Source organism: Clarias gariepinus, chromosome 7 (assembly GCF_024256425.1).
Source record: "Clarias gariepinus isolate MV-2021 ecotype Netherlands chromosome 7, CGAR_prim_01v2, whole genome shotgun sequence".
Lineage (NCBI taxonomy): Eukaryota > Metazoa > Chordata > Actinopteri > Siluriformes > Clariidae > Clarias > Clarias gariepinus.
In genome coordinates, this window is record NC_071106.1 from 33,939,223 (window position 1) to 33,953,606 (window position 14,384).

Genomic DNA, 14,384 nt, shown 5'->3' on the forward strand with positions numbered 1-14,384 from the left:
ACACAGGGCCATGTAGGTTTGGATTTTTTTTCTCCCTAAATAATAAAAACCATCATTTAAAAACTGCATTTTGTGTTTACTTGTGTTATCTTTGACTAATAGTTAAATGTGTTTGATGATCAGAAACATTTAAGTGTGACAAACATGCAAAAGAATAAGAAATCAGGAAGGGGGCAAATAGTTTTTCACACCACTGTATACTGCACCGATTCGGCGAGTCTATCATGGCATTACTCATTAGTAAGCAACGAGTGCGGGTTTTTCTTTATAAATATCAGAATTTCTGCATTTTAAAGTGACAGCCTATTCCTCTTATCATCCAGAACGTGTGCAGCCGCTCACTGAGCGGGAAGGTAGACCTGGGCTGCCTCGGCCAGAGCTGGGAACCGCTCTTTATTTCTCTCTCCGTTATTATTTTTGTGATAAAGGTTTTAGTCTTTTTACCCTCTCCAGAGTAAGGCTTGAATGTTCTGTCTTACTGAGCACTTCTGCTATAGGTGGGTGAGTGAGGGTCAACTTACAAGATTTAGAACTACCTTTGCTGATATCTATTCATACTTAAATTATTCAAGCTGCGTTGTTCTTAAGTCCCAAATAAGGCTTATGTTAAAGCTTTTGGCCGAAGATCCCCATGCGGTTGTGATAGAACAAACTGCATATTGCTAGTTTAACATCTTTAAAAGGGACTTCAGCTCATTAGCTTAAAATTCCAACTCGTAGCATCTAGAAGCTCTCTTCATCTGCAAGTTGTCTGAGTAGCATCAGAGTATTATGGCTGCCAAAAGCATGAACTAGTAGCATTGGTGTATATTGTTATACTGCATATACAAGTATTAGAGATGTTCAAGTCAAACTGAGACTTGAGGCTTGAGAATTTCTGTCGAACAAGGGTGTAAAAAAACGATTGTGGTAAGCACAATACTATGATGAGACTCTTAGCTGCAGTAAAACTAAGCGGGATATCCTGGTCGGGGTGGTCCAGAGCCTGTGAAAACACATTACAGAAACTCGGCAGCCGCATCCCCTGTACAGTCCTGACCTCACTCCAAGCCATTTGCACATGTTTGGGCCATTAAACGAGTTCTAGGGAGGCCAGTGTTCTAGCGAGGCCACTAGTGAAACACTGAAAAAAGTACATTAGTGTCGCTGGGGATTATATAGAAAAAATAAATGTAGTTTACCCACACTCGTATAACTGTGTTCTGTTATTCTGAACAGTAAATATAAGTCCCAGTTTGACTTGAAAGGCCCTTATATTTTGTTTTAGCTTAATCAAGAAACAGTCATGTTAGCTTGTTACGCTAAGTGGAAAAAACACATCACTTTTTTCTGGGTAAGTTATATGCTTAGTGAAGTTGCATCAGTAAAAAAATTAAAATAAATTGACAGTAGAAATCGCAGCTTGGTTCAAAAATAAAGTACTGTATGTACGGAGAACTCACAGGATTGGCACTAAACATCTGTATGGCCTAAAGTACACCACATCTTAGTGAGACTAATCAGACCGAAAAAAGGCTTCGATTCGCTTAGGAGCATAAAGAATTTACTTTCTGCCAACTAAAGTTAGACTTTACGATAACTCTGCTCCTTCTCTGACATCACTATTGATATGGTCATATACTGTACATTCAGTTGTCCACCTGACTGCACTGATACAATCATCTACGTTCATTCCCTCTTTTGATTAATATTACAACTTACTGGTGCACCTTATGTTTCCACCTGTACACATAATCATCACGAACAGTATATGCAAACAGTATATTCTTATTATTTGTAAACTTATGTTGTTTTTTTCCGGACCCAATTTTAACCTAGCCTTAATATTCTGCACTTTGTTGCTTGGATGATCATCTGTAAACTGGCTGCTGTAACATTACAATTTCCCTTGAGGATTACTAAAGTACTCTCTCTCTCTCTCTCTCTCTCTTTCTCTCTATCTATCTTTTCAAGCAATACTGAAAGGTCATGATTGTCCAGATTCACCCTATTCCAGAGTGATGGGCAGGTCAGGGTAAGAAGGGAAGTGCATGAAGCGATGCACCCGTCATGCATAGTGCCCACTGTACAAGCCTCTGAAGGTAGTGTTATGATAATGTGGGGTTTCTTCAGTTGGTCCGGTCTAGGCTCAGCAACAATATTTGGAAAAAAACACTGTCTCTTACAGTATATAATCTTTTAATGTATTTTTCTACAAGAATCCTCTTGTACAGCATGACGTATAAGGATCATAAAAGCCCTTTGTAATCATAGAGTGTAAAACTGGCTTAAGATTAGAGTAGCCTGCTTAGCAGTGCTTATTATATCCACAGGTGTACTCGCACGTACCATGCTATAACTGTTAAGTGGTGTTATTTTGAACAATACGTACAGTATCGCTCAAATACTGTCTCAAGCTGCTGTAAAAAAGCCTATTCCCAAGCACAAGTCCCACAAAGAGAGAGCTCAAGAGAGCTTAAACGTTCCATCCCTTCCATTCACAGGCTCCATCAGGAAGTGAATGAGATGTTTTCAGACATGGAAATCTCCTCGAATGTCTACACGTCTGCCTCAGACTGTGCAGAATGTTCTAGGCCCTTGACCTTGCTGGCCAAACTTGTCATAGCTTAAATATTCATGAGACCTCCATTACCAGAGAGACAGACCGCTGTCCCTACCTCTTCCCTTCTCTTTCGCTCCCTGTCGCTGACCCCTTTTCACCTGCCTGCTTATTAAAATCTCATAGTATTAACTGTGCCACTCACAGTCAGGCTGAATAATTCAGACTAAAGGAGTTAAATTAATATCTTTAATGACATTACTGCCACAGGGGGAGCTTGGACAGGATTCTGGCACAGCTTACTCTGGCCTTCACTCAAGAAGGGGGCTTATTTCATCTGACAATCATGGAAATGTTAGCATAAAAGGAGATCCTTCTCCAGTGTTTAAAGGCAGATAAAAGACAAAAGATCAAGATGGTGCGGAAGATTTAAGCGAAAACAGATTTCATTTGATGATAATGGCACACGAATGACTAAAGCATCTGGTTTATACAGTATCCACTATTTAAGAAATTCTTCATGCAACTTTTTAAAAAACATCACTGCTTTTTTTATCTTCAAGGGGTCATTAAGTGGATGAAGTGTCTAGCCAAAGCCCAGAATAGCCAATCCTAAAAAGTCCTGATAATGAAACGTGCTCTGAATGATCCTTTAAACGTAACGTACATGATATTTAGAGTACAGCCTTGGGCTATTATTAAACTTCAAAGTAGGTCCAATCCAAAAAAAGAAAAGAAAAAAAAAAAAACACAACTTCTAGATTTCATCAAGTTTTTGACGTTTGAAAAAGATCTGAGGATTTACTGACCTGTCTTGGATTCTTCAAGTTCTTTGGCTTCCTCGAGTTCTTTGGCTTCTTCTTCTGTGCAAAGAAAAAAAAAAAAAAACTTTTTTTAAAAGACAAATATAACAAATAAAAAAGGGAAAAGCAGCTGCTGTGCTGTGCGCTCATGTAAAACTGGGGGTGGATACAAAAAAACAGGATATAGTTTTGATTCATGAGGAAACTATGTGAGGTAGGGGCAGCAGGGGTAGCTCAGTGGTTGAGATGTTGGACTATTCAAGTTCCAGGTTCAAACCCTACCATCACCAAGTCCACTTTTGGGCCATTGAGCAATGTCCTCAACGATCAACTTCTCAAAGATGTATTATGATTTTTTTTTTTAATATCGCTCTGGAGATAAAGGATATTTGCCAAATCTAGTACATTATATGTTATATGATATAAATATGATATGGATATGTCTAATGATGCAATATGATTTCATATCCCCAGATAGAGACCACCTTCAACCATAAAATAAGTAACATTAATACTATGTATATTGATAGATAAATTTTTATGATGGCCATTAAAGCAGAATCCCGAATAACCTTTTGAACTAGACGCGAGAGCATCTTCTTTACATTATACATTATAAACAGTAATTTTAACAGAGATCAGGTTGGGCCGTACTATAACTTCAGTTTTGCGAGCACTGAACTCAGACGTGCAAACTTTGCTTACGGGCAGAGTTGTTGTTCATGCAACATGCGTCTCTTTCTTAAAGCACGAGAAGTTTATTTCTAACAGCACGCAGCAGGAACAGGCATAAACGCGGCTGAATAAAATCCTCTGTGACATGCATGACGGCTTAGCACGAAGTAGGTTACCTAGTCGGTATCAGTATTGACAATAGTGGCAAGAAGCTAAAAAATACTGTACTTGGTAATCAGGGTTAAAATCGTCTGCCTAATAAAAAAAAAAATGCAAATGTTACATATTTTTACAGTCAGCATTCGAGCAATGCCTGCTACAGATTAAGGCGAATACGAGTTACTGCAGTGGAGTAATTCAATGCAAGAACCCTCTTCTTTTAGCTCCAAATAACTCCCACGAAAACAGCTGTGCTGATATATAGATATATGGATGGAGAGGATATGAGAACAGAGACGTAAAACCCTAAAGACAATCAAAAACTAAAATTGGGCTTATTTCCCCATCTGTGGGGTGTCACCGCCACATCTGCGTGAGCTAACAGCCCAATCTCGGATGCTGTTCTTTCCTGTTAGAATCCTCCTCCACATCCCCACATGCCTTATGACAGGCAAGAAAAATGAGCTACTCGACTATGTACTCTATCTGAGTGGCACTAGCTTCGCAAGGAGTAGAGTCAACTCCAATCTACCCACAATTCCCGGCTGCTGGGAACATGCAGACAGGTTCAATTAGGACCTCCGCTTCCTTCCTTCTTCACCGTCAGTGCATCAGTTACATCATTGCTGATTCCCATTCTTTTGTTGGCGTTCAAGTAAAACTGGGACATTTGATCATGCAGAATAACAGAACACTGATTATTTCCTGTTACTTATTCCAGCATTTCACTAGGAGCCAGGATTGGATTGCCCCCTTCATGTCTGAAGCACTGGTCTCCCAGGAACTCCTTTAATGTGCAACTCCCAAACATGTGGTAATGGCTTGGAGTGAGGTCAGGACTGTATGTTGAATGTGGCTATATCTCTCAGCCGAGTTCCTGTAATGTTCAAGTGGAGTTGTTGAATAATTGTGTGCACAGTTCCCGCAGACAGACGCGGATCTTTTGCAAGTTGGTGCACTTGGTGGCTTATGGCCTTTTTAAAAAATATTGCACCATTCTAATGTTTTGCTGCGGCTAAAAGTCTCATCATCATACTAATCACACTGATCATACTTGAAGTCTTCGGTAAATGTCGGTTGGTGTTATTGCATTATTCTTCAGAAATTTCATCACAAGTCCAAGCTTGACTTCACAAGCTTCACAACACCCCACATACTTTAATCGATTTTTTCATTTGGAATTTGTCTCAGGGAGATTTTGTTTCACTTACACTTCTGGGTTGATTATTAGGAATCCATATTTACACCTGGATTTCCCTAAGGCAGATTTCTGATTGTTTTGTACACCTTCATTCAGAAGTCCCGGTTTGTATATTCTATACAGCTGCCACAAAATAATCCCCAAGCACAGAGGATTCCAAATGGGCTAACTTCTATAAATATTGCTTATGCTTTGGATTAGAGCATTAGGGTTAATGCTGCTTTCGCAGGCTCCTTAAATGATCTTTCTTTCCAGTTACAAAGACTTTAAGTGCACTTCTTAAAATGTTTACTCACTCATTCTCTATACCGCTTATCCTGTACATAGTCATGGAAATCACAGAGCCTATCCAGGGGGACTAGTCCGTGTGTCTTTAGACTGTGGGAGCAAATTCTATGCACACAGAGTCAGAGCAGGAGTCAAACCCTTGACCCTGGAGGTACGAGGACACAGTGTTAAAAACTAAGCCACTGTACCACATTAGCTGGTTAGGGTGATTTACTTTGGGATCTTTTAAATATTTACCCCTATTTTAAAGAGATGCAGTGCAATAATTTGTGATTATTAAGTTAGGAAGTTCTATAATTTTTTTCAATGTTCTACAGCATATACAGTTTGTGCAAACAGTAGTTTCACACTAAAATTATTAGTGAAGATCAAAACCTTATGGCTCTGTATACTAATTGTAATACAGGGTAGCCATGGGTTTAAATGTCTGCTGCTTGATACCGTACAGTGGGGCAAAAAAGTATTTAGTCAGCCACCAATTGTCCAAGTTCTCCCACTTAAAATGATAAGAGAGGCCAGTAATTTTTATCATAGGTATACCTCAACTATGAGAGACAAAATAATAATAATAATAATAATAATCCAGAAAATCACACTGTAGGATTTTGATTTTTTTTGCAAATTATAGTGGAAAATAAGTATTTGGTCAATGACAAAATTTTATCTCAATTCTTTGTTTTATACTCTTTGTTGGCAATGACGGAGTTCAAACGTTTTCTGTAAGGTTTCAAATGGTTTTCACACACTGTTGCTGGTATTTTGGCCCATTCCTCCATGCAGATCTCCTCTAGGCCACTCCAGGACCTTAAAATGCGTTCTTCGAAGCCTCTCCTTTGTTGCCCCGGCAGTGTGTTTGGGATTATTGTCATGTTTCATCTTCAATACCCTTGCTGATGGAAGGAGGTTTTCACTCAAAATCTCCTGATACATGGCGCATTCATTCTTTCCCTTTACACTGATCAGTTGTCCTGGTGCCTTTGTAGAAAAAAAGCCCCAAAGCATGATGTTTCCACCCCCATGCTTCACAGTAGGTATGGTGTTCTTTGGATGCAACTTAGCATTCTTTCTCCTCCAAACACGACAAGTTGAGAGTTGAGTTTTTACCAAAAAGTTCTATTTTGGTTTCATCTGACCATTTAACATTCTTCCAATCCTCTTCTGGATCATCCAAATGCTCTCTAGGAAACTTCAGACTTCAGAGATTATCAGTGGTCTTGTCCTCCATTTTCTAATAATTGCTCCCACAGTTGATTTCTTCACACCAAGCTGCTAACCTAATTTAGATTAAGTCTTTCCAGCCTGGTGCAGGTGGACAATTTTGTTTCTGGTGTCCTTCGACAGCTCTTTGGTCTTGGCCATAGTGGAGTTTGGAGTGTGACTGTTTGAGGTTGTGGACAGGTGTCTTTTATACTGATAACGAGTTTAAACAGATGCCATTAATACAGGTAACGAGTGGAGGACAGAGGAGCGTCTTGAAGAAGAAGTTGCAGGTCTGTGAGAGCCAGAAATCTTGCTTGTTTGCAGGTGAACAAATACTTATTTTCCCAAGGAATTTACAAATTAATTCATTAAAAATCCTACAATGTGATTTACAGTTTTTTTTATTTTGTCTCTCATAGTTGAGATATACCTATGATGAAAATTACAGGCCTCACTGTATGTGAGTTCCACATTAGCACATTAACTGCACATTAAGTGTGCAGTACTGAAGAGAGAGCAGCTGCCTGCCAAAACCCAGATTCAAAACCAGTCGCCAACGAGCTTTTAGCAAGAAAATACATCCGATATCGCTATGTAATTTTTTTTAACAATTTCTCTACGTAATAATTATTTCTAAGTTGTTCTGAATTGCCTCAGTGTTGTTTTCCTGACAAACTAACAACCTTCTAACACAAGGATAAATCCCAAATCCTTCTGTAACCCCCAATCAAGGGCACTACTTGGGTGTGTAGGAGCTTTCAATTTAAAACTATTTAGTATTTAACCCTGTAACTCGGAAATTAACAGAGCTGATATTCCAGAGCGGAATAAGTAGAAATGAAAAGATAAATTTAAGAGATTTACAGGAATGTCCACCACCTCCATGGGTTATTCTCCCTACCTTTTGGTTATGTAATGCTGATAATAATTGAAAACTTTTAGTTACGCTAACTATCGGTCGCCAGCTTCGCCAGTCGTGCAAAGATTTGCGTTGGTGGAGAAAAATAACTGTTTAAATAAAGAGACAAATTTTAATCTGTTGATAACAAATTTTGTTTGTGGAACTGTTGTATAAAAAGCAAGATCACACTCGAGGTCATGATGTTGTCATGAATATCAGCATGCATATGCACAACAGTGCTCCATCTCGTGTTTTAAATAACTCTTCTCCAGGTGACGCGCTCAATAAATCCTGCTTCGAACTACACAATCAGAGAATAAAAGTTAATTAACGCTTCACGTTTACACTTTTATCCTTACATGTCCTCCCAAAAGTATGATCCCTCGATTCTACTAGAACTTTACACTTCACCAAACTAAAGGGTCCAGCTTTGGTTTTATATTTATTTTATTTTCTCTTGTTGATTTTAGTCTACATTTTTGTAGACAATGTTTTTGGTTAAGATCAGTTAGATTGTGTTTTATGTCTTGTATGTTTTCGACTGGTTCTTCTCCTCTGTTGTCTTGTTTAGTCTGGTCTACTTGAGGTTTGCTTTATTTTCTGTACTGGCTTGTTTAGTGCGGCTCGGTTTAATTCAGTTCTGTCTTGTTTCCTTTAGTTATGTCTGGTTTTATTTTAGGGTATCCCTTAGCCTGATACCTTGTTTTCCTTGTGTTGTGTGTCTTACAGACAAATGGTGATCTCTCTCTCTCTCTCTCTCTCTCGCTCTCTTTCTGTAGATATATTTTTAGGACCCTAGAGGTGTGGAGTTATAACTCACTGACCTTTTCTCTAAAGGTCCCTTGGATTATAAGCGGAACTCATTAAAACTACTATTCCAAGATGCAAAAACGATTCTCCCAAAACTGTATATTTTAAAATCTATTAATGTATTTACTTTATTTTGTGATCTGCCATGTGTGTCAAATATTCTCCACCCAACGTCTCCTGGTTCTGACCTCCATTTGCTGTGCTGACTTGGATCTTGCTTATTTTGTCTCACCCTATCACTGTGACTAATTGGCCTATCCTAATTAGCAGTGATCACCAACAAGCAATATGACTGGGAGTGTCTGGGTGACTGGAGGACTCGCCAATACTTTTTTTTTTAAACTGTCTAGCTTTTTGTGGTTTAGCATCTTTGTCAGACCTCTCAAGAAGTTTCTCCAACCATGTTCTCAGAAGAACAAAAAATGTTTTTTATTTAATCATTTAAGCTTGTTCTGGTGGGGATGGCTGGAGCCAGGAGGCTTAGGGCACGAGGCAGGGGGACACCATGGACAAGGTCTCAATCCATCGCTAACCCTAACCCTACATACATAAATAAACTTACACACTTATTAACACTTTACAGACAATTTGGGAACGCCAATTAACCTAATTTGCATGTCTTTGGACGGTGGGAGGAAATTGGTGTACCTGGAGGAAACCCACCAAGCACGGGGAGAACATGCAAACATGCACGCAGAGGCAGAAATCAACCCTGGCTGGGAATCAAACCCGAACCGTGGAGATGCAAAGCAACAGTGCAAGCCGGTGAGTCACCGTGTCGCCTTAAAGATGTAAAACAAAATTTTAAATTTGAAATTGTTTCAATTTAAGAGACTAGTTTTGTCTTGTCTTATCTGGGATGCATCAATACCAATATGGGAATCAGGTATCGGTCCAACAGTTTGCTTATACATACTCATAAAACCTTTCCGATACTACAGTACCACGCCCATGCCGCTTAACAACAGAGGCTGACACACAATATACCAACTGCACATGCCCCTGCAATGTTCCCTCTTTCCCCTGCAATCAAAGCAGGTGTCAATGCTGAAGACTTTGGTAAGAGTTTGAAGCAGAAACATCCTTCTGGGCACAAAAAACATCATGAGAGTGAACTGCTGGAACAGCAATCAGGTCAGTTTGTGTTCTCTCCTCTTTGAATTTAAATGTCAGCAAATAACAGTAAGGTTAAGTTGATGTGCTAGCTTGCGATGTATCTCTCTTTAATCTGTCCGTCTGGCTAACCTAGTTTAGCAGTCCATCTCTTGGTCTGTCTGTGTTCTGCTTTCTTGCCTTCCATTTCCAGAGCTGTGGACTGTGAACAAATTGTGCGCAACAAAGGTGAGAGTGAAATCGAAATGTATGTTCGATAAACGCAAACAAACAGGAAACTTCAGCTCGGAAAAGAGAATGGCATCGCCAATGAGCATGTGTTCATATCTGCGTATAATAATAATAATAATAATAATAATAATAGTAATAATAGTAATAATAATAATATTAATTTTTATTTAATTTCCTTTAAATTGTCAATATCTTTCTTTGTGATTATTGTGTGTTGCAACACTGATATTGTTTATGGACAGTTGGACCTCATAGACCCCAGAAATTAAATGATAATTTCCTGCCCAAAAAATGTATTAACTCTTAATTCAAATGATCAGTTATGAAATAGTATACAACAGTTAGTTCTGACTGAGCAATCAGATTGGACAAAAAACGCTCCATGTGTGGTGATAATGGACGGTAACACCACTGTGGAGTTTAACTATATGTATCATCCCGTGTCCCACGTGCTTTAGTGACCTTTAATTACACTAAATGTTGGTCCTGCATGGGTGAAGGTGGGTCTGTACAATTCCCCATACTGAGGAGAGAGATCAACTGCCTGCGAAAGACACATTTAAAACCAGCCACAGAAGCACTTCCAGCAAAGAAAACAAATCATCATCTTAAAAAACTATTTTGACTCCTTAGTACCTGCTTTTTTAAGTTGTTACGAATCATATCAGCCATCCATGTCCTCATATTTACGACTACAAAGCCAACTAGCTCCTGACACAAGGTTGAAATAAACATCCCTCTCTAACCCCCAATCAAGGGCACTACTTGATGTGTGGAACAAGTGATTGTACACCCTAGAGCACTAGCTTTCTATTTACATTTAGGCATTTGGCGAATGACCTTCTCCAAACTATTTGAATTTACATTTGTATTTTTTCATTATACATCTATCTGAGCAGTTAAGAGCCTTGCTTGAACCTAAGACCCTCCGAACCGTATGCCACTGCCTTAACCACTGAGCTACCCCTGACCCCTAAACCTATTTGGGATTCAACCCCAATACTCAAAAGTTAACTAAGCTGAAATTTTAAAGCAGAATAAGTAAAAAATATATAAAAAGCAACTTTATATTGAAAAGTACTCTCACTTTTTTTTATTAACATTAACTGTCAGTCACTGGCAGATTAAAATAACTGGTTAAATAAAGGAACAAATTATAATCTGTTGATAAAAAATGGTGTTGGCCAACTGTTAAAAAAGCAACATCACACTCGAGATCGTGCTCTTCTGCTGGATATCAGCATGATATCACTGTATGTGATGCTTTTAGCACTCAGACTGCCCCCTCATGCCTATGACCACATCACAGCCATGCTATATCCAGCAGTAGAGCACTCAACCAAAGTGATATGTGCTTAAGTATACGAGTTATTTTTCCTTACTATAAAAAGAAGAAAAAGAAAAAGTAAGCTGCTCGACTTTGTGAAAAAGCACATCAACAGAACATTTCGGCCTTCAGCTTCAACTCCGATATTTGGAATATCAATGTAAGACGAACATCTCTCATCAGTTCGACTGCACAGTAGATCGATGCGGTTTTTACTCTGTAATAGAGACTCGCTCTACATGCAAAGCACTTTCAGCGTCCGCACATAGTAGTATGAAAGTGTATGTCTATGAAGGAGTGAACTGATTTTGAATGCCAACATTTCCACCGCCTTTTTCACACGGCCTGCTCTCAGGGTGGGAGTGGTAGAATCCCTCTGTTCACTGTCGATCACAGAGATGCATTCCAAATGCATGAAAAGAAATATACCCACCCATGGTGTTTTAAAGGGGGGAATAAATGAAAAAAAGGTCTTCTCAGTAGCTAAACTGAAATGAAGGTTAAACAAGCCTAAATGCTTCTATAATCCTTTCGGTTGAGTCCTTAGGCTCGCATCTGCTGAAACATACCTTCGTTTGTAAAATCTCCATTAGCTTTCCTGGGTTATGATTTGGATCACAGCCCTTTGGTCTGGCTGAGGGGTATCCTTACCTGCTCTCAACTCTTCACAGCTCTCTTTGATTTTCCTGTGGCAGACGACAGCCAAGGCGATGAGGAGACCAAACAAACAGACCGCCAGCCCAATCGTTACCCACAGAGCCACTTGAGGAAAGACCGGGGCCTGGGCTACAAAGAGAGAAAGAGAGAGAGAAAGAAAGAGAGAGTTTATCAGCAATATATCAAATTCATCTCCTCTTTTTTACATTCATTCTTCGCCATCACTCTTATCAACAAAGGGATTGACAGCTTTAGCAGGATATAGAGTCCTCATCTGACATTCACATTATCGTGAGTAATTGTTAAGTCAGAATGAATTTATTAATTCCCCACATTCAGCCAAACAACAAACTTTTTCTTAGCAGCTTTACATAAATCTGGATGTATATTTAGATCCCTAATGAAACAAGAGCTGCCTCTGGCAAAGAAAAACTTCCTGAGACAGCACGAGGAAGGGAACTCATCAATCATAGATAATTAGAATACACAGGTGTAGAACAGTAAACACACACCACACCGGATGTGTTGAACGGATGCTCGATATAAGTGGATTGTGAATAACGCTTTAACGTTCTTACTGTAGATTATCCATACGGAATCGTACAGAGCTAGAAAATGTGATAAAGCAGAAGTTGAAGACGAAGAAGGTCGGCAGCAAAACCCTCTAACAACAAAGCAGGAGGGTATACAAAGGAAATGAGTAGAACTCGATGCGAGTGCTGTCAGCAGGCATGTCTTCACTGTCAGCAAGTCTAGTCCCTTATTGTTCCTAATTTGCATGCCTCAAATACTCTTAAAGATTTACTTCAGATTACTTCAATCCAAAGACATGCAGATTAGGCTAACTGGTGTTCCCAAATTGCCCGTAGTGTGTAAATGAGCATGTAAGTGTGTGTGTGTGTGTGTGTGTGTGTGTGTGTGTATACAAAGACTTATGTCTAAGTCTCCTGGGACAGGCCTGGGACAGGATAAAGCGGTAAAGATGATGAGTGAGACTCACCACTATTTGACACCATTGATGTTTGTTTTTTTTCCAAAATCCGATATATTTGTCTTCTAGTTACAGTGATAATTTCAGATAAATCATGAAAATTATTTAAACATTTAAACAACTACACACACACAAATCCCCCACAGGGACCTAATAATAATAATAATAATAATTATAATAATAATAATAATATGAGATAATGAAAACGTATGTGGTAGTATCTAAATAAGACGAATTATCCTAATATATTTGGAACATTAATAAGATAATAATATGCTATAAATAACATAGAAAATGATAATAGTCCTAAGAATACACTGAGTTTGAAAATAATGTACTTCTAGGTATAAATAATGTACTTCTAGCTTTTAATTTACCTAAAATATGTTTTAGGAACAGATTCCTTATCCACTATAGTAGCAATTAATGCTGTTTTATTTGCTTTAATAAAAACATTCTGACCATACAGTTTGTTATATATATATATATATATATAAATTACTACTGCCTGACCAAAAAAGACACCATTCTAGAGGGGCCAGAAAAACAAGAAAAACTTACTGGAATTGAGTTAAGAACTTTCCAACACATTATTAAAACCTGTAAGGAGCGCTCTGAAGCCTTTGTGGAAGAAATGTGGTCGAAAAAAAATATCCTGAGTCACCGTCTGAGAAGATCGCTTAAAAGCTTAGTGAAGTTGTATTAGAAAAAAATTGACAGAAGAAAAAGAGGCTACATTTTCTAGTTAAAGTTAAAGCATTTCCACGCACAGAATGTGACAAGACCTCACAGGAAGATTAGTAATAAGCTTGTTTTTAAAAAAACAATTTGTTAGTGGGAGTAATCAATAAAAAATTGTCCCCTTTGCTAGGGAGCTTAAAGACTGAACTTGATTGGACCTCTGTACTGTACAAGCCACCGGACAAGCAGCATACAATAAAAGCATTATTTTTATGAGAAGTCTACAGAAATTTGGCCAAACTTGTTAAACTCTTGCATTAAAACTTTCTTCAACTTGAAATGATCAAATTATCAGTTTTTTTTTTCTTTTGTCTTCTTTTATAAAAGCCTGCTCATTCTTTTTCCCTAGCCTGTAAAATTCATGCATAGTTTGGATGAAGTATAATAATGTTAAATAATAACATACAATCCCAAGCCAAGCGTAAAATTTCGTCTAATTTTGTCCAGCCAGCCATTTTTCAGAAAATACTAACTGCTAAGCATGTAGTGTACAGTGTGTTGTAAGAGAAGAACACGACTTCTTGTAATAACAAGATGTTTTCTTGGTGCAACATCACAGCAATGTGTACGTTTCCCCACAGATAAAAACCTGCTTTTCTCTAGAGCGTCAATAAAGTGTCCATGGCTTATATGCTCTAATTAACTATCGCCTAAAATAATTTTTCGATATTGCCTATACAAATTAAATGTCATCATTTTCTTGCATGCCGTGTTAAATATGATATAATTACAGCAACATTTCCACTTC

The 14,384-nt window shown here is 38.4% G+C and overlaps 1 protein-coding gene across 1 annotated transcript in view; it reads right to left on the minus strand.

Moving 5' to 3' along the window:
* Positions 1 to 14,384, minus strand: part of cd276 (CD276 molecule) — a 117,393-nt gene that overhangs the window by 36,263 nt on the left and 66,746 nt on the right. The window contains exons 5-6 of the mRNA XM_053501093.1: positions 11,899 to 12,033; positions 3,349 to 3,402 (exon numbers count right to left, since the gene is read on the minus strand). Coding sequence (XP_053357068.1) covers positions 3,349 to 3,402; positions 11,899 to 12,033 — 189 coding nt within the window. The remainder of the gene's footprint in view (positions 1 to 3,348; positions 3,403 to 11,898; positions 12,034 to 14,384) is intronic.